We start from the raw sequence: 23,067 nt of genomic DNA, 5'->3' as shown, positions 1-23,067 counted from the left end.
GAGGTATCCAGGCTGCATATCATCCTAAAGCCGCGAAGAGAGCCTGCAGGAGGGTCCTCATCAGCAGAGTCTGGTTCCAGTGAATCGTCCAGGGGAGAGGTGAACGGTCAAAGAGCTAGTTAAGACCATCACGTCCTGGACGGAAGACCTGGGAGAGCCCTTCGGAGGAAGGTTTCTTCTCCGAGGCAGAAGGGACGTCAAGGGTTGGATGCATGTAGGGTACACTAAGGGTAGGGAATAGGTAGCACTAAGGGGGCAGCCGGTGGAGGGGGCACACTGTAACTTAGATGCCCCAGGATAGTAATCAAAGGATTATTGAGAGGTGGTAGGCAGTTTTGTTGCTAGCATCTTTTCCTTTTATTTGTTAATTTTATCATCCGGGATGCCGGGGTAAAAGTAAGGCGGAGGGCTATGAAAGGCCAAGGATTTAGAGGGCCTAGTTTGACTCGGCCATACAACCCAGGCTCAAGCGAGACCCAAGAATACGTTCTCACATAGGGAGGGCTGGCCGCGGAAAACAACATCAGCACACCATCGTGGCTGGGTATAGGGCGAGGTACAGGGGAGGTTGGAGCCTTGTGAAAACCATCACCCCTCGGCCTGAGATAACCGAACCCGGACGGTTGGATCCCTCCACCACTGATAGGATTATCAAAGTCATGGCAGGCAGGATTAGGAGGGGATAAAACTGCCCGAGGTGACCCTCGTGGCCCTAATACCTTTGGGACGGAGCAGAAGACCATTATCAAAATCCAGAGCCAAGTGGCGAGGGACCAGATGATGGAGGTGTGGTGGGTGCAGAGGCACTAAATACTTCAGGCTTCTCTGCACCATCTGTTACTGACTCTTCTTTCCCTTTTAGTAATGTAGTTAGGGGTGTGTGAAATGGGCTGTATTCGATTCGGATTCGGCCCAAATTGGGGACAGTGATTCGATTCGTTGATTTGGATCTACATGTTCCTACATGTATCTACATGTCCCTTTGTATTCTTCTTAATTACACTGTACTGACAGAATCTTTTCAAATTGTTTTATGCATCTTGCCAGTTGAAACTTATTTTGTACTTTAGGCTGTTTAATTTGACATGCTTGTACTATACCTTTATTCGCATCCTTACTTATGTGACAGTTTCTACTGTTTGGTTGTTTCTTGCTTAATTGTCAGATCACTAGAGAACTTCTGATGCTTTGATAATGGTCTCTAACCATGGTTACAATGTTTTCTAGCTTTCCTTTGCATCAAGACAGTTTGCCAATGTATATTATTTAATATACTTTAACAGCCACTATCAAATCACCTAGACTTCTTTATCCTTTAGACTATCTTTGCAAGAGTCTTTGCATCAATTTCACAAGTTTTCCAATGTCTTCTTTTCTAAATTCTGCTACCTTTATTCTGTTGCTTTCATGCCTTCCTTTCCTCAGAATAATAAAAACTCTAGTACTTCAGGATCATTTGGTTGGTTGATTGGCATCCTTTTGTCTGCAAGAGATGGTGGATATTGCAGCCTATAATGTAGATGGCTTGCAGTGTTTTGTGACTGAATAGTCCAATTTGAGATCCGCATGATCTGTGGCAGTGGTTGCAAGTACGTGTGTCATGGTTGGCTGCTTCAGGAGCTACTTGCTTATTTCATGATCCCTCCCACCAAACTTGCCTTTCCCACCTTGATTTTCAATTCATTCCTTCCTATTAGTGAGAACCAATTCTAAAATAACTACTTCAATGAAACTTTTCTCCACCTTCCAAAACAAAAAGTTGTCCCTAATACATTCCAATAACTTAATAAACTGTGTGTCTTCCTTATTGCTTTCCAACAAATAACTGGGTAATTAAAGCCCATCATTACCACGAAGTCCCTTTCTGTGGATATTTCCCATATATAGCCATAAGAAAGGCACCCATGGAATGGAAAGGAGGTAGAGAAATGATAGCCCTACCCATTTCTGGCTGGAATTTCAGTTTCTACCTCTGAATTCAAAATGAAGCTTGAAGAGGCTCTTTCTCCAAGTCTGACTTCAGCCACATCAAAGAGAACAGTGAAGAGAAGGTCATCTCTGGTGAGTGGATCTTCATCATAGACTCTCAATTCCAGGATGTTCTAGAGATGAGAGATTTTTCAAGAATAGTATGCTTTTGTTTTCCATTACGTTTGAAAATGACAAATTCCTTGTGATAGGTTTCTGCGGGGTTGAATTTAATGAGAATTACTGTGGAAGACAACGAAGACATTTTTAAAAGTGATGCAGCCATGCCCTTGACCAAACAGCATGGAATAATAAGCATGTTCAGATATCAACTGGTAGGTCAAAAAAGTTTTTACCAACATTATCTAGACAAATAGTCCCTGGGTAGAAACCACCTGACCCCTGATGATCTAAGATCAGTCAATTTCCCTACCTTAACTTGGGCCTGGATTCTGAAACAGAAGGTTTCATTCCATTCTGGTTCACTAGAATTCAAGATAGTTTTGGTCTTGGCCTCTTCCTTTGAAGATGTTGGCAGCCACAAGGTTACATAGCAGTCAGTGGCACTCACTATAGCAGAAAAGAAAAGATAACATATTTAAAACAATTTTCTAGTTAGCTGTCAGTGTTCCAGAACTACTGCCTGCTAAAAAGACACATTTTAAATTAGCATAGCTATTGTTGAGGTAAGGAAATGGAGTTACCAATTATTGTGTTGACAAGGGAACAGAGATACAACTAAAATATAGGAGTTTTAGGGTTAACTAGAACCTTGGCTTTCTATAAGCCTTGATTCAGTTTTATAACACATTTTAACCAGGAATCTAATGAACTAATTATATGCCTAGAAATTAATGAAATTATGTAATGTAATGAAATTACTTCTAGAAAATTTCCAGTTTTGAAGAGGGGATGCTAATACACAGTGAATGCCTGGACTTGCCTACAATGCATTGAAATAAATAATAAAGCACATAAGTCACCCAAATCAAGCCACATGTCAAGAGTTACTAGAGGAAATCAGTTTCTCCCTCACACGCACCCTTTGTGGCAAATTACTGGCCTGGGATGAGGTGTCTATTGCCATAATTAGACTCCTACCAGAAACTGAGCTAACTAATTTAAAGCTAGCTTGAGGCACCTCCACACATTACTATGGCAACTTTATAGCTGTAGTATATACACACTCTGTATGTTCCTTCAGGCCAAATCTTTCTCTCTCTTTCCCTTAGTCTTATAATGATCCTAGCATTACAATCTTACCTTGATAAAAACCTTCAGTCTCAAGTACCGTTACACTTGCAATTCAGGTGAAGTTACATGTTATACTTAAACCAGAACGTTAAGCAGTGTTAAAGTTAGAACATACTGTAAGCAGTCACTCATTAAGGACACTGACAGAAGTTGTAAGGGCACCTTGATCACACTGTAACTTTTTGCACTTTACATAAAGCACTGAAAGTTACAGCATCATCAAATTCTAACACACATGTGCTCCTGTGCAGGGGGGCTCAGTTGCCTGCCTTGCAAGCCAGCTAGAGCTCCAGAAGCCCCTGGCCAGCTGCCTGTGTGGGCAGGGGTGGTCTGGAGTCTTCTGTGCCCCCAGATCCAGTGCCAGTAGGCACCAGGGACACCCTCCCTAGGGAGGGAGCCGTCCGAGGCCCCCCACCATGATCTCTGGCTCAGTCACCCTTCCCCCCCACCCACCTATACAGATGCAGGCAGCCAGCCAGCCAGCTGGTCAACCAGGTCTCCAGTGGGGAATGCTGGCTCAGGCTACTGTCAAAAAGTGGCAAGCAGGCTGGGCAGATGGGCTGCGAGCCCCAAGGCTTCATAGAACCAGTCTGGCACTCCCCCAGATCCCAGCAGGTATAGTTGGGCTGGGCCCACGCAAGCTTAGGGCTCACATACCACCCTGCAGTTCATCTGCCACTGGTTGTCAGTTACAGCATCTCCAGGCAGGGGTGCAGCTAGGTAGCAACTGGAGCTAGTGGGGGGGGAGAAATTGTCCCTAATGCCCCATGGTACCAGTGGAGAGGAGGCACCCTCCCCAAGCCCTCCCCCCATATGGGGGAATGTCAGTCAGCTCAGACGGCTGTTTCCAGGCAGGCAGGGGAGCACGTGCTCTACCCCTCCCTCCATGGCTGGCTGCACAGGTAGGGGTTAATTAGCCTCTTCCCTGTGACAAAGTAAATGCATGATGGTTAACCCTCACAGGGAACTAAATACAAGTTCCCTAAGGCACTACTGATTTAGAGCACCTTCATTTATTACTTGATTTAATGACGGTTACTTTTTGAACAATAAGCCATTTTAAAAGCACTCTGAAGCCACACACATGTGTTATGTGCTTGTAGAGCTCTTTCAGGGGCCAGATTGCATGAAAAATGTCACTTCTGTCTGCACTCTAACGGTTAATACCATTTCTTGCCTGTATAGCTGAGACTGGTGAGGAAGGTCATCACTAGGAGCCAGGACACCTGGGCTTTATCCCTGCTCTGTGTAAGGGATGTGGGGTTGGGAGCAGTGTATCCTGGGATGCTGGAGGATTACAGATTGCTCATTTTATCCATGTGGAGCAGACTGAAGTTATCCTAACATGAGCTAAGTAGCACAGCCTAGAGTTAACCCTCACCTGAAATGAGATAACATTAAGAAGCTTAGCATGCGTTTGAGATATTTGGCATAAGTTAATGAGCTTTAACATGAAAACGTGCATTTTAAGTGCCATTATTATGGTCTAAATGAAACATGCAACTTCACCCTTAGATGCTGAAACACCTACATTCATTATGTATGTAGCAAACACATAGGCCAAGTCCTCTGTCCTCTGATGCACACGATGTTCTTCACCTGGTAATGAAGTTAGTGCTCAATACTTAACCACTGGAGCCACGAGGTCTACTTGACTTTTATATTTCTTTCTATTAATTGACCTTATTGGGTCTCCCTTATTTCTCTGTCTTCTATACTTCTTTCAGCTCCCTTTTGTTGTACTGCATACCTTCTCCATATCTTTCATAACACTTTAATTCATCTGTAATATCTGGTACTCCCATTTTTTTTAATTCTATACCTTTCTTTGGCCTCCCTTGTTTTCCAGAGTATTATTTGCTTTAAAAAGATACTAGCCCCAACTCTGAAGGATTCTGATGGAACAAGAAATGTACTCACAGAGGTCTGCTTTGACCATATTTCTGGCTCTCACAATTTTCACAAAAAGCAAACAAGTGGGAAAGGCATCCATCTGCAAAACAAATGCAGGATGCTCATACTGAATTGGGAAGCAAACTTTACATTATACTTTGTGGTAAAGTAGGAAAAAGGAAAACAATACTGTTAAACACACAACTAAATCTGAGATAAACAAGGAAGAGAAAAGATGCCTACTTTGCATGTCAGGTGGGTAGAATGTGAAGTCTGTACAACTTTAGAAATATTGATAGTAGTCACTAAACTAAGCAACCTTCTGCAGCTTATGCCTTCTATGTATTTATGCTAATTCGTGGTATGTTTCCTAAAAGATACAATGCACAGACACAAAAAGCTAAAGTGCATGTGAACTTTTAACCTCTGCTTGTGTGACCATGAAATATTAGGAATAAGGAAGGGATTTTAGAAGTATTAAGTACTAGCAAGTCAGAACCAAGGGAGTGAAATGTGGCGACCAAGTTGGTTGGTCACAGTCTGGGCCAACACAATTGAGCAGGTGGGGACTAGCGGCGGAGAGTGAGGCGGCTTATATTCGTATGGTTGCGGAAAAATGTTTTATTTTTACTTACGCTACCAGAAACAGTGCTGCGCAGGTCAAGCCCGGTTACAAACGACAGCTGCAAAACCAGTCGATAGCTATTAGGCGGACAAATCACTAATTGGATCAAACTCGAGCGTGCAAGGGCTAGGGGTATGCCAGGAGATGACGGTGGCGGAGAGACGTTCACAAGTAGCCAGCTTGTGAAAAGGCTCAAGGCGTGTCCTGGCAGGTCTCTGCCTTGGGCGGAAATTATGTTGGCTTATATATGTCGTGGTTAGCCAATTACAATGTGAGTTGTATGGAATATTCTGGTTGATCACGCACTGGCCATGTACTTTGTGCATGACTGAGCATGCGTAATTTAGGTTGATTGCTCGACGGGACTTTCCGTTTGACAGTTTGGACTTTCCGCCTATTGCTTTCTTATTTCAGCTTCTAGGTCTGTGTCATCAGCACCCATGCCTAGTTCTGGCTGAGACAGGAAAGAGATATGATACTCTCCTTCATTGCAGGAACTACATTAATTTGGAGCAGTGATTGTCTACCAGAGTGATGTGCCTCCCCACTCCCCTGAGATGCTACCAGATTCTTTGAAGGGTGTAAAGAGGTGTGAGGAGATAAGCAGACAAGTGCAGTCTCAGGTTTCCCCCAACCCAACCTGGCCAATCCCTTACCCCACCCTCTGTTAAGAGGTGACCACCTCCTACAAAATATAAACTAGTTTTTTAGACCGAGTGCCATTCAATTCACAAAACTTAGTGAGGGGTTCCACTAGTGAGTCCAATAAGAGATGCCTTGAGTCCAAAAAGCTTGAGAACCACTAACTTAGATAAATAACTCTTTTTTAATTGACATCTTTCCAATCTGGACTTGTTCCCAAGAGTTTCAAAGAACAGACCAATTTTGCAAAAAAGCTAAAGCCAGCTCTATTCTGACAGAGAGGCATGAACAAGATAAACAATGAAAGAGAAATCATGGCTGTGAAAGAGTGTCAGTGCCGGCGATTAAGAAAAGGATTCCCTGCTCTTCTGTAATAACTATAACTGATTTGCTGGTGTGTACTTAGGAAGGTGTGTCTGTGTATTGCTACCAATTAAAAAGGATTAGAAAAATAATTTCTGGGGTCAGCCACCAGTCCTTTGCCAAATTTGAAGGTGGGGGGTCACATGTAACATTATCAAATAAGAGGTTACTCTAACCTATCTGCCACCTGGGAAAGCTACTCTCAGTTCTTGCAGCTGTGAATGAAAGCAAATAGCAAGTAGTATAATACAGATGAAAACAATAACGAACATGTTCTTTTGGGCTGCGAAGCTAAGTAACAATCCAAAGCCAAGTACATTAAAAGCTGGTTCCTGCCTGGCTATTCAGGAACATAGGAATCCAAGGAAATTATCTTCTCTAAAGTATGTGTTCTTGGGTCTGTACTGTCTATCTGCTACCTGGCTCCCCATCTCCAGGGAACACAGTTGCCTTCCCTTTTAGGTTTTCTTTTCCAGAATGTACGTAATTCATCAGCAATATATGCCATTTGCTTAATGTTTTGCTGTAAGAACCGTGTGTGGCTTTCCCAAAACTTCTGCCCTCCTTAAGAATTTCGAAATAAATCCATCAACACCTGCTTAGAAGACTCAAATTGCTTGCCTGCCAGGGGATGTAGTATAACTCCTACACTAGGCCCTCTCCCCTAAGAGGCAATATGCTGAACATTCTTTAGATGAATAAACTCTTACTCTGGTATCTTAGAAATACAGCTGGAGCACAGCTATGATGAGTTTATTCAATATCAGTACATCCGTGTGTAATTCTGACCTACCAAGTCTTTCTTCAATTCACCAGTTTCCCTTGGCAGGCTAAAATTTTCAGCCTCCCAAGATTCAAAGGTGTTTGTCCACATTTGTCTTAAATTGCCATGCTCAGAACTGGAAATAAAGGACTCACCATTGCCATACAGTGGAAGTATCACTTCCCTTGACATACAAGTGACACTTCTAGTAACACCGCCTACTATACTATTGACCTTTTTGAAACAAGATCATGCTGTTCTCACTTACACTCTACTATAACCCCCAGATCCTTTTCTCCAGTACTAGAGCTTAGCCAGTTATCTCCAGTCTGTATAGGGCTTTGCCTTATTGAATTTCAATTGACTAATGGTGGACCATTTCTCCAGTTTATAAAGGTCATTATCAATCCTAATCCTACCCTCCGTGACATCTGCAACTCCATTCAGGTTGGTGTAATTTGCAAATTTGCTAAGGATGTGCTCAATCCCATTTTCCAAATCATTAGTGAAGATACTAAAAAATACCAGACCTACAACAGTTACCTGGGGAACCCCATTCAATATCTCCTCCCAGTTTGACATCTAGCCATTGATGACTACTTACCAAGCATGACGATCCAACGAGTTATGTATCTACCTTACAATACTTTTATCTAACTGTATTTCCTTAGATTATCAATGAGAATGTGACAGGAAATAGTGCCTAAAACCATGCTAAAATCAACGCATATTAAAGTCATGACTCACTGAAAGAAGGAAAACAGGTTGGTCAGGCATACCTTGCTTTTAATAAATTGATGTCGACTATTCTTGATCACCTTATTGTCCTCCAAGTGCTTAGAACTAGATTCCTTGAATCAAATTGCCAATATTTATCAAATTGCAGCTTGCAAAGAACAAACACCACTTCATTTTTCATGACAAAACTTTAAAAAACCTCTTTCACTGAAGAACACAATTCCAAACCTGACTAACTTCCATTAAGTTCGTGGCCTATGTAAAAGGCTTATGTAATATAGGCTTTACCAAACAAAAACTAACTTTTTGTAAAAACTCCCTCCGAAGCAAACACAAAAATGAGTGCACATGTTCTACTCACGAATGCAATCTTTACCTCAAAGGATATTTTTCTAGTGAGCTAAAAAAAACCTACCTGAGGATAACTTGCTGATGATCCATCAGACATTGTGGTCTCAGCTGTCAATTGATCAAATTCTAGAAGCAGAAAAACTTCAACTCCCTCAAAAAAATCAGTTAAAGGAGACTATTCTAGTTTGATGTTACCTTCAAAAACAGGCACTGGATAACAGCTGCAATTTAAATGGAAGCAGAACTCCACCCTCGTTATGACTATACCAATAACTAAAAAAAAAAAAAAATAAGAGCATTCTCTTGTATGTATATAAATAGCAGAAGTTTGCTGCTAAGCTCCACCAAAAGTATGTTACATTTTAATGATAGGTCCCAGTGAACTGAGTCCCATCTTTGACTCACTACAGTGTGAAATACTGGACTTATTTTTAATCACTGTATATTCTGCCTTTTCCAAACAGATATTATGAGGATAATTTAACATTCTGACAGTGTTTCTGAATCAATATATGTGTTCCTACTTAGGAGAGTTGGATCTTGCAATTTTAAGTTCTTGTATATTGATGATTCAGTTAACATCCTTGCTGAAGCCAAAGTTACCAGAATTGAGTAGGTAATCCTCAAGTACCAACTTTGCTGGGTCAGACATTGCGTGCAGATGCCTGACTGGACTCTCTAAAACAAATGTTCCAGTCCCAGCTTAGTTATGGCCTAAGATCTCGCACTGGCCAGCACATGTGCTACAAGGACACACAACTAAAGGCATAACTCAAGAAAACAGATGCTAAATCAAGAGCTGGGAAGAGCTGGCTGCTAACCAACTTCAGTGGCACCATAACCTTAACCAAGTAGCACCCATTTTAAGGTTGTCTCTATCCTCAAAGCATAGAGAGAGCAGAGGAAAGAAAGAGAAATGAATCCCAACCTACAGACTACTCACCCCTGAAGAAAGACCTATAACTTCTGCAGATGGATCTGTGGCTCAAGGATTGAACTTTCAAGTCACCTCAAGACCCACCAATGAGCCATGGTAGAAATCACGCTCAGATCAAGGGATTGTCAGTGACATTTACATTTTTTTCATAGTTAGTAGGGTCGGAAGGGACCTGAGCAGATCATCAAATCCGACCCCCTGCCATGGCAGGGAAGAGTACTGGGGTCAAACGACCCCAGCAAGGTGTTCATCTAACCTCCTCTTAAATACCCCCAGGGTAGGAGCCTGCACCACTTCTCTTGAAAGTTGGTTCCAGACCCTAGCCGCCCTGACCGTGAAGTAGCGCCTCCTCATATCTAGCCTAAATCTACCCTCTGCCAGCTTGTGACCCAATTGACTGTGTAGGTGTCAACACCACAGTCCCCCAGTTTTTTATTGAGAATGGAGTGAAAGACAGTGTCGAAGGCCTTCCAAAAGTCCAGGAAGACTATGTCCACTTCTACCCCTGCATCTAAGGATTTGGTGACCTGGTCATAGAAGGCCACCGGGTTGGTCTGACAGGATCTGCCATTAATGAACCTGTGTTGATTGCCCCTAAGCATAATCTCCCCTGCTGGCCCCTCGTGGACATGTGCCAGAATAATTCTCTCAAAAAGCTTACCCAGGATTGAGGTAAGACTAACTGGCCTATAGTTTCCGGGGTCCTCCTTCCTCCCCTTTTTGAAGATGGGAACCACATTGGCCCTCTTCCAGCCCTCTGGCACCACACCAGAGCACCACGAGTGCTTGTAAAGCCGTGCCAGGGGTCCCTCAATGACCTCAGCTAATTCCCTCAGTACTCTGGGCTGGAGATCATCCAGGCCAACTGATTTGAACACACCCAGTCCCTCCAGAAGTTCCCTAACTAGTTCCTCACTGACCCTTGGCCTCAGTGCGCCTCCCCTGAGATTTAAGGGGGGCCCAGAGGGGGGGTGGCTGTTCCAGTCCCTGCTCAGGAAAATGGAGGCAAAGAAGTCGTTAAATAGACTTTTCAAACCAACTGTTTCACTTATAAGACCAAAGTAGTGTTTGGAAGCTAATGTTTTTTGTTTTTAAAAACAAAAAACAGAGTTGAAACAAAAAACACCTGAGAACAAAATTTTGACTAACTCAGAATAATTTTTCCCACTAAATGAAAAACAAAGTGAGTTGAACAAAACTTTTCCCCTGTTCTATGTTTCAGCCACCAAGTAGAAATGACAATTATTTAAACAGTTCTGCTCTTGAAACAAGTGTTGATACTGAGTATTTACAAATTGTTCAGCATCCATGCTAACTTCAGAATCACCGGTGCCAACACCTTACAGCACTTGGGTTCATTTGTAGGTCTCACATCCACATGCCGCTGACTTGATGTTTTGTAGCTTGTTGTGGAAGATTTGATTAGTACATGTCCCAAGGATGTGCATGGCTGCAGCCCAGGGAAAATTCCTTCCCAAGATAGTGTTAAAATTTGACCTTAGCTCATCAGCAGTCCTCACGAGTTCGCATTCCCCATTCAAACCCAACCCAAGGACATACAAAATAAAGCCCTTCTCTCTCCTAAAAATAATATGTTAAAAGATCTCTTGACATCTCTTGTTTGGAACATGCTAATTAATGCCTTTAGAACAGCCTTCAACTGACTGTTTCACTTGACACTAATACAACCACCCATAAGCAACTTGTGCAAAAATAGTTAATACTTTATTACTCTTCTGTTCCTTTGACCCAGTGTCCACAAGTGGTAGTCACTGTCATAGTGGCGTGTATTGATGAATCTGACATTTGTGATCCCTATTTAATCAAAAACTCCACCTCACAATCTGGATTTTTGTTCTGAGAAATGTTCTCTCTGGCTGAGAGAAGTCAAGCTCCTCCATCTTCTGACTTTAAGGTCTTTCTTCTTGGGCTAGGGACAGACATTACACATAAACCAGTTTAAGTGATCAGAAACTGGTTTAAGCCTGTAACAGAACATATGTTCAGTGCACATAAATGAGTTTGAAAATGGCCGAAACTGGTTTGAGATAAACCTGGTTAAATGTAGTATCAGACCTAACTGATTTGGGTCAAACTGGTTTATGCAATGTCTGTTCCAGACCCCTTGCTGGTTTAAGTTAAATCAGAGTCCCCCAACATCCAGCATGCTCTCTGGACTGGGCAAAGCTCTCTGCTCCACAGCAGAGCTGGCCCCTCCCCTCTGCTCCTTGGCCAGAGCTCCTGGCTTGCTTGCCTGTCAGTTTGCTGCAGACAGTCTGAGGAAGTCGGGAGGGAGATTGAAAAGCCCTGTATCATCAGCAGATGTATGCACTGCACACTCCCACCTCCCCTTGCCTCAGAGTGCTAGCGCAGGGGTGGGGGCCAGCAACACTCCCACCCCTTGAGCAGCCAGATGGGAAAAGCCTGGGACCATGCAGGCGGACCTCCCTAATGAGAGAGCCCTGCTGGGGCCTGGCCATGCCCCTATCAGCTCAACTCCCTGCAGAAGGGAAGGGAGAGATGCTTTAGCACCGTCCCCCTCCCCCCCCGGGCTACTAGCCTGAGCCACTGCAGGCATGTGCCTAAATTTCCTCAGTCCAAAGAGAATGTCTGTCCAATTTCAAACCAGTTCAGCCCAGGCAAGTTAAACTAACCTGCAAAGATTGAATCAACTCAGTCTCAGGCTTTTTGAATGTCTGTCCCTAGCCTTAAGGCCCTTGTTTTTCAGATTTCCTAAGGGGATCTTGCTTCCACATTTGGCTTTTGAAACCCACCATCCCACCCACTGAGATATGGCAACAATTGATAGGAGGCCCTGATACTAATGGAGAACTAAATTATCTGCTTCCATCTGGACCAAATGGAAAGAGTCCAGAAGAGAAAAACAAGTTATTGGAGAAAATATGATGCATGAGAAGGGAGTGGAAAAATTCAGATTACTTAGTCCAGAGAAAAGAAGACTAAGGGGTGATTTAATAACAGTCTATGGATATTTTTAAAAAGTGGTTTTAAGGAGGGTGGAAACCAGTTGTTCTCTGTTTCTCTGTCTCCACCAAGGCCAAGGCAAGAAATAAGGCAGTTAAATTGCAACAACAAAAATTTAAGATAGCTGTTAGGAACTTTGTTCCTAGGCAATGCATAGCATGGTCATGGGGGGAATGTGCCCTCCCTGAGACTGGCCACCTCCGAAGCCACCGCCAGCTTCTGCGTGCAGTCATTGCCCCCCCACCCACCAATGGCTGCAGAAGGTCCCTGCTCACTACCGCCGACAGCAGCTATCGGCAGCCCCTGCTCCCCTCCCCACCACCGACACTGCTGCGGCCACCTGCAGGTGGTCCCTGCTTGGCCTGCCATCACCATCAACATCACTGTGGCCGCTTGTGGGAGGGTCCGTGCTCACTGTTGCCATGCCCCCACCACTGACACTGCCGCTGCCACCTGTTGGTAGTTGCCATGCCTCCCCCCAAGTTTCAGGAGGCACACGTCATTCATAACTTTCTTTGGGGGTGATTAAGCACTTGAAGAGATTATGTAGTCATGTTGTAGAATCTCTCTCTCTGGTAAGCTTTCATATGCAGATTAGACAACTTTTCTTTTAGGTATTTTAGACAGGAATGAACTGGTCTTGAGCAGGTCCCTTCCAGATGGATTTTTCCACAATCCTATGATCTGAAGGAATGAAATGATGTGCAGATGGGACAGTGAGAGCAAGGGAACAGAGATGAACACAAAATAATGATAACTAGCCTAAAGTCTCCAATATAGGTTTTCCCCTCTCTGCCTTAAAAAAAGTTTTCTTATTACTGGTAAATATTATATTGTATCTATCCTAATTTGTGCACTAATTCAATAATAAAAGAGCACCTACTTTGCTCTGGGCACTCTTTGCCATGTTTTAAAATTACAGGTATAGCAATGAACTTCTTTTGTGCCCCTTTGACTAGTAATTTAAAGATATAAAAACTGATGTTTTTAGAGCTTGCAAATGCCCAAGAGATTCTGATTCCAAGTTCTTGTAAATCAAATTTATTTTAAGTAAGTTTAGACACTTTTTAAAACCCAGCCTCCTTAATTGTGTCAAAAAAAATCACAAGAATGTGACATTTGTTCCCTGAATGTGATTGAAATCAAGATAGACTTGGCCATGTCAAATCACTTTGAGAATGAAATGTGTGACTATCATTCAAAATAGAATTTAGGAATACAAGCACTGCTACATCCCACCTCTGCTCCTACACCATGCATGCCAAATGCAAACATGTAGCAGTGAAGCTGCCGTGAGGGCACTCCCCATAAGGATGCTTTTAAGTATACTAGGAATGGGGAGCTTTAGAAATGACAGAGTGGGCCTTCAGTGTCTCATTGCTGGGTTTGGCAAGTGTATATTGGGAGCAGCTGAGTGAGGCATACTTTTCAGTGATACCCTCTGAAGTGCTCTGGAAACAGTGTAGACATATCCATAAAAAAACACATTTTCTTCTTTATTTAGTGTGCTGTGATCTGCCATGATAGAGATCTGTAATAATACAGCTAAAACTCTGTACCACTCATGTATATATAATACCTTCTTCTGGGCAGAATCAGAACTATTCATCTGTGTCTTACAAGTACTTTTTTGCTAAATCCCAATTACTCTGTGTACAAAAAAGCCTTGTGTCTGGAGGAGAAGGGATTTGAGTTTTATCCTCAGTCAGGATAAAGTTCTGTGAAGTCTTAGGTGTCCTTGGACTGCCATCAGATTTCCTTACAAATGGAAAAATTATGGTTCATAATTTCAGGGGCAAATAAGCAACATTGAATGTCCAACTTGAAGTACCTTAAGAGAACCTGATTTTTAGAGGGTAGCATCTCAGCACTTCGGCCCTGACTCAGGAAAACCATGGAATATGATCTTAAGCATACTCAGAAGCACTTAAGTAAATATTTAAATCATACTGAAATCAATGGGACTGAAGTCCACAACTGAGTGCTTCTAGAAGCATGGTTCTTGAAGTGTCAAGTTGGGCATCCAGAAATGGAGGTATCTAACATTATTAGTCAGTTACAAATACCTCCATCCACATACCTAGATGTAACTTGTTTACTTGACAGATATAGAGGCAATGTGTTTTCTTTTGTTTCTCTGCTAGACATAAAAAAGCTGATATTTGAAGTAAAGAGTAATAATTGATTCATATTCACCACTGAGTGGATGGCTCCACATGACTCAGCTTGACTTAGCCTGTCATGCACTAAAAATAGGTCTGTGCTGAAATATGTAGTTGCCGTACACCTCATTAGAATCAAGTGAGAAAATTTTTAATTCAAGTACTGTATAAATGGCTCTTTAATTCAGTATACAATGGTGTCTGGGCTATTGATTTATTTAATCTATGTTTAGCATTTGCATGCAAAGAAAGCATTTTAATTAACAATCCCTTCAACTTGAAAAATCACATTCCTGTTTGAAAATAGTGTGCCTGCTTTAGCTACCAGTACCACCCAGAACTGCTGAAATGGGAGGAAGTTAATGCAAGAACTAGGTCTCTATTTTCAGCTTGTTTACTTTGCATTATCTGTCATCACTTCTTGGGATAAAAATTAAACATAAACCAGCATAAGTAATTGGAATCTGGTTCAAATCTGTAACACAACAGAAGTTCAGTGCACATAAACCACTTTCAAAATGGCCAAAGCCAGTTTAAGATAAACCTGGATGGATACAGTATCAGACTTAACTGATTTAGGTTAAATAGGTTTATTGAGCTTCTGTCCCAGATCCTCTCCAGATTCAAGTTAACTCACAGTCCCCCAGCACGCCAAGATGCTTTGTACATCCCCCACAACCCCCTCTCAACCCTTGCAGGGCAGGCAGGCTAGCCTTGACCCAAGCTGTCTGCTCCAGCCAAGCAGGAAGGCATGCTCTAGTGCCCCCAGCTTCTGGCCTAGGCCACCACAGGCATGTGGTTGAATTGCTGGAATCAAAAGTGAATGTCTGTTCACTTGCTTATCAATTCAATTTACACAGCTTAGACTAGCCTGCAAAATTTAAATGGATTCAATGGATTCAGCCTCAGGCTTTTTGACTGTCTGTACTTATCCCTCCTATATAGTCAGTTTTTCCATTGCTGCAAAACTAGGGCTGTCAAACAATTTTTAAAATGTCATCGCAATTAGTTGTGCGATTTAAAGAAATAGTTGCAATTAATCACAATTTTAATTACACAACTAAGAACTCAAAATTAAGCAAATACTTTGTATTGTTTAGAGTGGGGGGTGGAGTTTGTGGGGGGGGGAAACTTGTGAATGTGTGTGTTGGGGGAGAGTAGGAGCCTGGGAAGGGGGGTCCCTGCACACCCAGGCAGGATGTGAGGGCACTTTGGGCCAGGCCTGAGGGGCAGCAGCAGGGTTGGGGGGGCTATGGCTTGGGAGTAGGGGCAGATACACAAACAGACACCCATACACTGACACAGAGACACAGACAGACACAGACAGCACTGCACCAGTAAGTCTGTGGATGGGAAGAAGACAGGGAGAGAGAAGGAGCAGGGGGGAGGGGGCAGAAGATTGAGGTCCCCACAGTGAGGAAGGGAGTGGGAATGCGGCAGGGGCAGGTGCTGGGGTGAATTGGGCCCAGGGCCAGGGCAGTACATGAGATGGAGCCCCGGGTAGCTCATCCAGGGGTGCAGGGTGGGGCAGCTGCTCACCACAGTGTGCACCCCCAGGGGAGGCATGGATTTGTGCATAGGGCGGAGGTGAGTTGGGGCTCTGCTCCCTGCTGCCTTTGCCCCAGAAGCCATGCAATGCCATCTTGTGCCTCCCACTGCCAGGTGGGCAGAGAACATACGGCATGACCAGTGCCTGACTCCCAGGGCAAAGGAAGCAGGACGCAGAACCCCAGCCTGCAGAGGGCAGCCCATCTCCACCCCATTTACAAAATGCCTCCGGTTAAAAAAAAATCAGCACCTTTTTTTGCAATCTCAAAACTATTTTGCACTCAGACAATACAAGAGCAACTTTGGCCTACTTCAGATTTCTATAACAAAAATTTTACCTATTAACTGCAAATTAGCATGCTAAATGTTATCCCACAGGAAGATCTTTCAAGAAAGATAACAATTCCATTTTCAGGTAATATTTTAGAAATTTGTATTTCAACCTTAATGAATGGCCCAATTTCTGGAATGCTGATGGTCTATGAGGTCTGCCTGGCTGTATGAATTCGTATGCAAAAGACAGTTTGTCCAGTTTAATAGATCTTTTCAATTAGTTATAATGAGACACCTGCACAAGATCCTGAAAATAAAGTAGGAAGACAAAGGCTGCTGACAGACGTGGAAAATAAACAACAGCACTTTACTGGAGAAGGAGCCATGTCAGTCTGACCCAGCTCACCCAGTATCTGTATAGATTGTGCGTTTCAGTGGGGCTTTTTTTTTCTCTACACACTTTGGGTGAACCAAGTCAAAATTACATGGCTCCTCTTCTGGGCACATGCTGCGCTCAATGCAGGGGTGTACTGAGCTGCCGGGTATTTTTTTTTCCCCAGTCTGTCAGCAGCCAAAATACCAAACAGATGCTGGAGTGTGCAGGACTGACACACTTAGAAACCACTAATCAAAAAAAGGAGGTTGCAATGGCTTGGCCATGTCAGGGGAATGGAAGACAGTGTCCCCAAAAATATTTTGTACAGTGAGATTTGAGACAGCTTCAGGAAGTGGGGTCACCCTTTATGATGGTACTATGATGTGTCAAAATTATATGAAGCCATGCAATATCAGTGTAGAATTCCGGGAGAGTGTGCAGAATCCCGTCCAGTTTGGATGGTGCCTGTGGCACTGGGTGCAGCTCAACATGAAGCAGCTTTGATCCACAGGACAGAAGCAAAGTGGAAACAAAGGAAACAGCCTGCTGTAGATTTGGGCTCTGACCCAGACAACACATGGACCTGTGAAACTTGTAACAAGCGGTTTCACTCTTGCATTGGGTTTGTCAACCACAAGCGGATTCATCAGGCACCTGACTAGACCTCTTAAGCATACACCATGATCCAGAAGATCAATGGTTGCCTACCAGTTTTAATGAATTTAGATTAGATAGGACTGAACTGTAGAGTTTGGATCCAGAAATGACACCAAGTCTCAGATACTTCTTGATACTGGTTAATCTTCAAGTCTTTGAATTAAGAAGCAAGCTGCAGATACACATATATATGTATACACACATGCTTTTTATTATTATTATTATTTAAATATCTATTCTGGAGATAGGGAAATATGCTGTCTTCATGTGAAGTGATTACATTTTTACTTCCAACCATATCTAAATGTCATTCTGTTTTTCAAAGAAAAATATTAAAGCTAAACAATGCCAAGTACTGAAGAAAAGGTATCCCCTTCCATTGCTATTAGCTCTCAGCACTTCTTGATGGCACCCTGGCAATAACTGAATATGGACAGAAGGAAACCCTCTTTGCCCTGAACAGCAGGGCTTCTAGATATTAGTTACTCGGTATCACCTATTTGTTGAAGGAAAAGCATCATGCTTTTAATCCCACTTGATCACATGCTAGACAGGAAATTCACAAGGTCTCAATAAGGCAGACTTAGGAGCACACAAAAGTATTTTAAATATTATTGATGTTATTATTATTATTATTAAAGCTTAATTCATACATTTCACCCAGAAATGTCTGGTTTCCACAATCTGGTTGTGTATAGGGATTTGAAAAGCTATAAACTTTAAGGAAGTCATCCAGTGGGTTGGCCACTTGCAGATACCTTATCCAATAAGTGTTCCTGTTTAAAGCCTTCATTTATGTTCAATACCTTGTAACAAATGTCCAACACAGAATACCATCTTACTGTCTTTTGGTCTTCTTGAGAGCCCTTCTTTTCATGCCCAAAGCAAGAGCTTTTAAGATTGTGTCCTTGTTGTTTATAACATTGTAGCAGCTCAATTCCAACAGCCTATCAAATTCATTAGGTTTATAGGTGAAGTTCATTGAACGGTAAGGAGAGTCTGCCCCTTCAATGAGGAAGTTGCCAAAGGATTTCTCATTCGCTGTCTCACGCTCTACTCCTGCACACAGAAACAAAATGAAACAACAGCATTTCTCTCAGATCTTCACGATCAGATGTTCAAATGTTTACACAGGAGAAGAAAAAAGTGCTGTATTCATTTATATTTATCATAAACCCATCTGTAAGGTGATGAGAAATAGATAAAGGATTTACATTTATTTAAGTGACATTCTGCAGATGATAGCAAACTACTCAGGGCCCAATGTCTTTATCTTAAAATAAGGTTTCAATCTAAATTCAGACTATAAGTTTTAAATGCAATTTAAAAAAAAATAAGACTGATGAACCCAGAAAACAGAATAAGGGTGGCTTCTGAAAACTTAGACAAGCAATATACCTGAGCCAGTGCAGTCAGTGAGACAAAAACTGGCCTGAAATATTCAGACAAATTAATTTTAAGAAATATTCATCTCTTTCCCTAATTCTAGCAGCTATAGTAGAAATCTTTCAAGTAAAAAGCTAAACTTAATTCCTACTAAAATTCTGCTCTCTACTCTGTGTCTATGGTAACTCCTGAGTTGTTCTTTGTATAGGAAGACATTTGCAAGTTCACTGAGGAGAGAAGAAAGAATGGAATCAAATAGCTCCTGGAGATGGGTTTCTCTCAGATTTCACAATACAAAAATCAAGCAGCTGATCCAAATATCTATGCTAAGCAAACCAATGAAGTCAATATACTTTATTTGTACCTTGAAGACTAAAACTTAAATGCAAAATAACTAACCTATGTTAACAACTCAAACCAAATAAAACAAGAAAGTGGGAATCAACTGTTGACATGTGTCTAGGGCTTTATTAAAGAGCCTATGTCAGCAATAAAGTATTTGCAAATAAACAATACAACATTTGCACTTGGTTTTGTACTAACCATATACAAAAAAAGTCCAGTAAAAAAAGTGTTTGCAAATCTGTGGTTTGCAACACCCAGGGTTGATGCGTATTATAAAAGGTTTTTTTCCTTTCTTTTTATGCCTTACACCCACTTGCCCCCTCAGACCCTGATCTCTAGCAGTCTAGCTGCTGCCTTGCACAGAGTTAGAATCATAGAAGATTAGGGTTGGAAGGGATCTCAGGAGGTCATCTAGTCCAACCCCCTGCTCAGAGCAGGAACAGCCCCAACTAGATCATCCCAGCCAAAGCTTTGTTCAGCAAGGTTTTGAAAACCCCCAAGGATGGAGTTTCTACCACCTCTCTGGGTAACCTTTTCCAGTGTTTTACTACCTTCCTAGTGAGAAAATTGTTCCTAATTTCAAACCTAAATGTCCCTTGCTGCAACTTGAGACCATTGCTCCTTGTTCTGTCATCTGCCACCACTGAGAACAGTCTAGCTCCATCCTCTTTGGAACCCCCCTTCAGGTAGTTGAAAGCTGCTATTAAATACCCTCTCAGTCTTCTCTTCTGTATAATAAATAAGCCCATTTCTCTCAGTCTTTCCTCATAAGACATGTCACCCCCAGCCTCCTCACCATTTTTGTTGCCCTCTGCTGGACTCTCTCCAATTTGTCCACATCCTTTCTGTAGTGGGGGGCCCAAACCTGAACACAGTACTCCAGATGTGGCCTCACCAGTGCTGAACAGAGGGGAATCATAACTTCCCTTGACCAACTGGCAACACACCTACCAGTGCAGCCCAGTGTGTCATTAGCTTTCTTGGCAACAAAGGTACACTGCTGGCTCATATCCAGCTTATTGTAACCCCCAGGTCCTTTTCCACAGAGCTGCTGCCCAGCCAGTCAGCCCCTGGCTGGGCAGGGCCAGCCACTAAAGTGGGATGCAGAACACGTTTTGCTAATGAGACATCTAACTGAGGCTTTATTGCATTCTCCTTTACCTGGTGCCTTGTATTGCTGGAAGGTGTTATTCACCAGTGGGAAGTGGAGTACTATGGGAGCCTTTGGATTCTCAGCGTCCATAAACATATAACACTCCTTTGGCTTCTGTCTATCTTTCTCACTGACAGCGATGTGTGGAAAGGGGATTTCCCGTTCTTCACAATACTTCTGGGCCTGATGTAGGACCTGGATCCAGAAGACAAAAGTTCTTTTCTTTACTGCATTTAATTTAAAATCAGGTGATATCAGATTTTCAGAACAGCTTAGCTCCCTTTTAGACACGTAAATTAAAGAGAGACTTTCAAAAGTGCTCAGTGTGTAGAAGTTGCAGAGCATTCTGACACTTATGGCTAGATGTACAAAACAGCTAATAGAGGGGTGCTCAACCTCTACCCCACAAGGCAATGTCATCCAGCCTGTGGGTCTACCCCCAAAATTTGGCAGCAGAGTAGCTAAGACAGCATGAATTGCAGCTCCCCTGGTGCCAAATTTCCAGATCTGTGGGGAGCCCCGTGGACTGGATAATGTTGCCCTGCACACAAGATTGGGCCAGCACATGGCTGGATCCAGTGTGTGAGTTCAGGCCAGCACATGGTTGAGCTAGCACACCAAACTGCATCCATAAACCAAACCTAAGTACAAGATCCAGCCTGTGGCTTGGCCTTGCACTAATCATCTGGCCCATGGGGCCAGAAGGTTGAGCACTAGGGCTGTAAGAAAATTCGCCAGTTGTTTCGATTCAACACTGTTTCAACTACTTTTGAGCTCAAAACAGTGAGATTGAATCGAAATGAAGGGCTTCAAACAGCCTTGAAACAAAATGAGGCTTGTTGAAACATTTTGAAACTTTTGAAATGTTTCGAGTTTCGAAGACAGCAGTGAGAAACAGGGAAGAACTGGGGCTGTACTCCCAGCACCAGCCGGGAGAGCAGCCCTGGCTGTCCCCATCTCCCACTGCCAGAAGCTGATAACAGCGCAGGGGAAGGGAACTGAGCATGGGCTCAGTTTCCCTCCCCAGTGCTGCAATGCAGTGGGGGGCACTGTGATCTGATGGGAGGCGGGGGCGAAGAGTCAGCCCAGCTGGGCTCACTCCAACCCCTGGTGTGCTATGATCAGGCACAGGGTGGAGAGTCAGCCCAGCTGGGCTCAGTCCCACCCCCAACACACTGCAATCAGGCATGGGGGCAGAAAGCCCAGCTAGACTGACTCTCCACCCCCAGCAGAACATCAAAACAGCATTGAAACAGCCTTTCAGTTTCAACGGTATGGAATGGAACAGCTGTTTCAAATAGAAATGAAATTCAAAACAGAACACTGTTCCTTCGAACCGCCAAAACTGCAGGCAAAACAGAATGGTGCCATTTCACACAACCCTACTGAGCACCACTGCTGTATGCCATTGAGGTTTTTCTAAACTTGGCATTTGAATATTCTGCACACATCTATGAGATGACAGGTAATGTGAATGTGCTCAACTGTACTCAGTTGTATGTCTCACCTCAAATGGAGCTTCCCAAGAGTAGTTGAATGACAGAATGACATCAACATCTCTCTCCTGCTGGAGCATCAAGGGAAAGGGAGAGTTTATAGAAAAAACCCCATCTATCAGGTACAGTCTGTTTTCCTGGGGAGTGAGTTTGTTGGGGAAAGCATCCAAGCCTGAAAAACCCCACAAATCACAACGATAAATAACATATACAAAAACTGATTTTCTGAAATTATAATAAAAGGCTGCGAATCATGGAAAACCTAAAGGTCAAATGTGTCATTATCTTGCAATTAGCTATATTTCCACCCACACCCCCATACATATCCCCACAGTGGATCATACTTAAACATTTAAAAGTGAATTAAGCACTGGCATAACTAGGGATGGGTAAGCAGGGCACCAGAATGATGGCTCCTGGGGAGCCTGCACTGCAGCAGCAGCAGCCCAGTTGTGGGGAGTGCCTATGTCAGATAAGACCCTCCAGCACTTGCCAAACCTCGCCCTCCCCACCAGCTACTGAGTATCTCTGCCCAGAGCACAAAAATTGCTAGTTATACCTCTACAGAAATAGGATTTGGCCTCAAGTAATTTGTCCACAAAGTCAATGAGGGCATATAGATGTTGCCTTTGGGCTGCCATAAAAATGTTCAAGGTGGCACAAGTGTAGGAAAACAGACATCCTGACCCCTTGTCAAGTTCCAAATGCCCCAAAATGTTGCTTCAAGCAAAAGTAGTCAGTTTGTGACACCTTATAGGGGAGGACATCTGTTTGCTTATTGAGCACCCCAGGAATTCTTCTGTGGGGGATTCCCATGATGCATGTATCAGGCTGCCATATCCCTACTTGGGGCATGGGTACTTGCAGATGTATGGGGATTCCCCTACTTGCAGACACACAGTGTAGAAATCCCCTGCAGGAGACTGCCACTGTATACCTGTCTCACTGCCATGTCCTGACCCAGCGGACAAGTCTACAACATCAGGGCCAGACATCTGGGGCCACTGTCCTAGAGGTTCAGGCCCCTGAAGTCCTGAGAATGGCCTACTACTTGCAGGACAACAGCCCTGGGTGACATCTGTAAACACCAATGAAGCATATCAGCTGTGTCAGGACAAATCCCAGCACAGCTGAATCCACTCCAACAGTGAC

At 43.2% G+C, this 23,067-nt stretch overlaps 2 protein-coding genes across 2 annotated transcripts in view; both read right to left on the bottom strand.

Moving 5' to 3' along the window:
- Nucleotides 1-9,249, bottom strand: part of LOC149871842 (cytosolic phospholipase A2 delta-like) — a 48,184-nt gene extending 38,935 nt beyond the window's left edge. Inside the window, exons 1-5 of the mRNA XM_090034641.1 lie at nucleotides 9,201-9,249; nucleotides 8,662-8,723; nucleotides 5,143-5,215; nucleotides 2,402-2,538; nucleotides 1,971-2,102 (exon numbers count right to left, since the gene is read on the bottom strand). Coding sequence (XP_089890767.1) covers nucleotides 1,971-2,102; nucleotides 2,402-2,538; nucleotides 5,143-5,215; nucleotides 8,662-8,723; nucleotides 9,201-9,249 — 453 coding nt within the window. The remainder of the gene's footprint in view (nucleotides 1-1,970; nucleotides 2,103-2,401; nucleotides 2,539-5,142; nucleotides 5,216-8,661; nucleotides 8,724-9,200) is intronic.
- An 8,979-nt stretch (nucleotides 9,250-18,228) lies between these two features.
- Nucleotides 18,229-23,067, bottom strand: part of LOC149871840 (cytosolic phospholipase A2 zeta-like) — a 37,495-nt gene continuing 32,656 nt past the window's right edge. Inside the window, exons 18-20 of the mRNA XM_090033356.1 lie at nucleotides 21,927-22,087; nucleotides 20,428-20,614; nucleotides 18,229-18,594 (exon numbers count right to left, since the gene is read on the bottom strand). Of these exons, the coding sequence (XP_089889482.1) occupies nucleotides 18,374-18,594; nucleotides 20,428-20,614; nucleotides 21,927-22,087 (569 nt within the window). The 3' untranslated portion in view covers nucleotides 18,229-18,373. The remainder of the gene's footprint in view (nucleotides 18,595-20,427; nucleotides 20,615-21,926; nucleotides 22,088-23,067) is intronic.

The sequence above is a fragment of the Crocodylus siamensis genome, chromosome 2 (assembly GCF_052110815.1).
Source record: "Crocodylus siamensis isolate JL-2025a chromosome 2, ASM5211081v1, whole genome shotgun sequence".
Classification (NCBI taxonomy): domain Eukaryota; kingdom Metazoa; phylum Chordata; order Crocodylia; family Crocodylidae; genus Crocodylus; species Crocodylus siamensis.
Note: the sequence above shows the minus strand (reverse complement) of the source record. Positions and strands in the feature narration are given on the sequence as shown.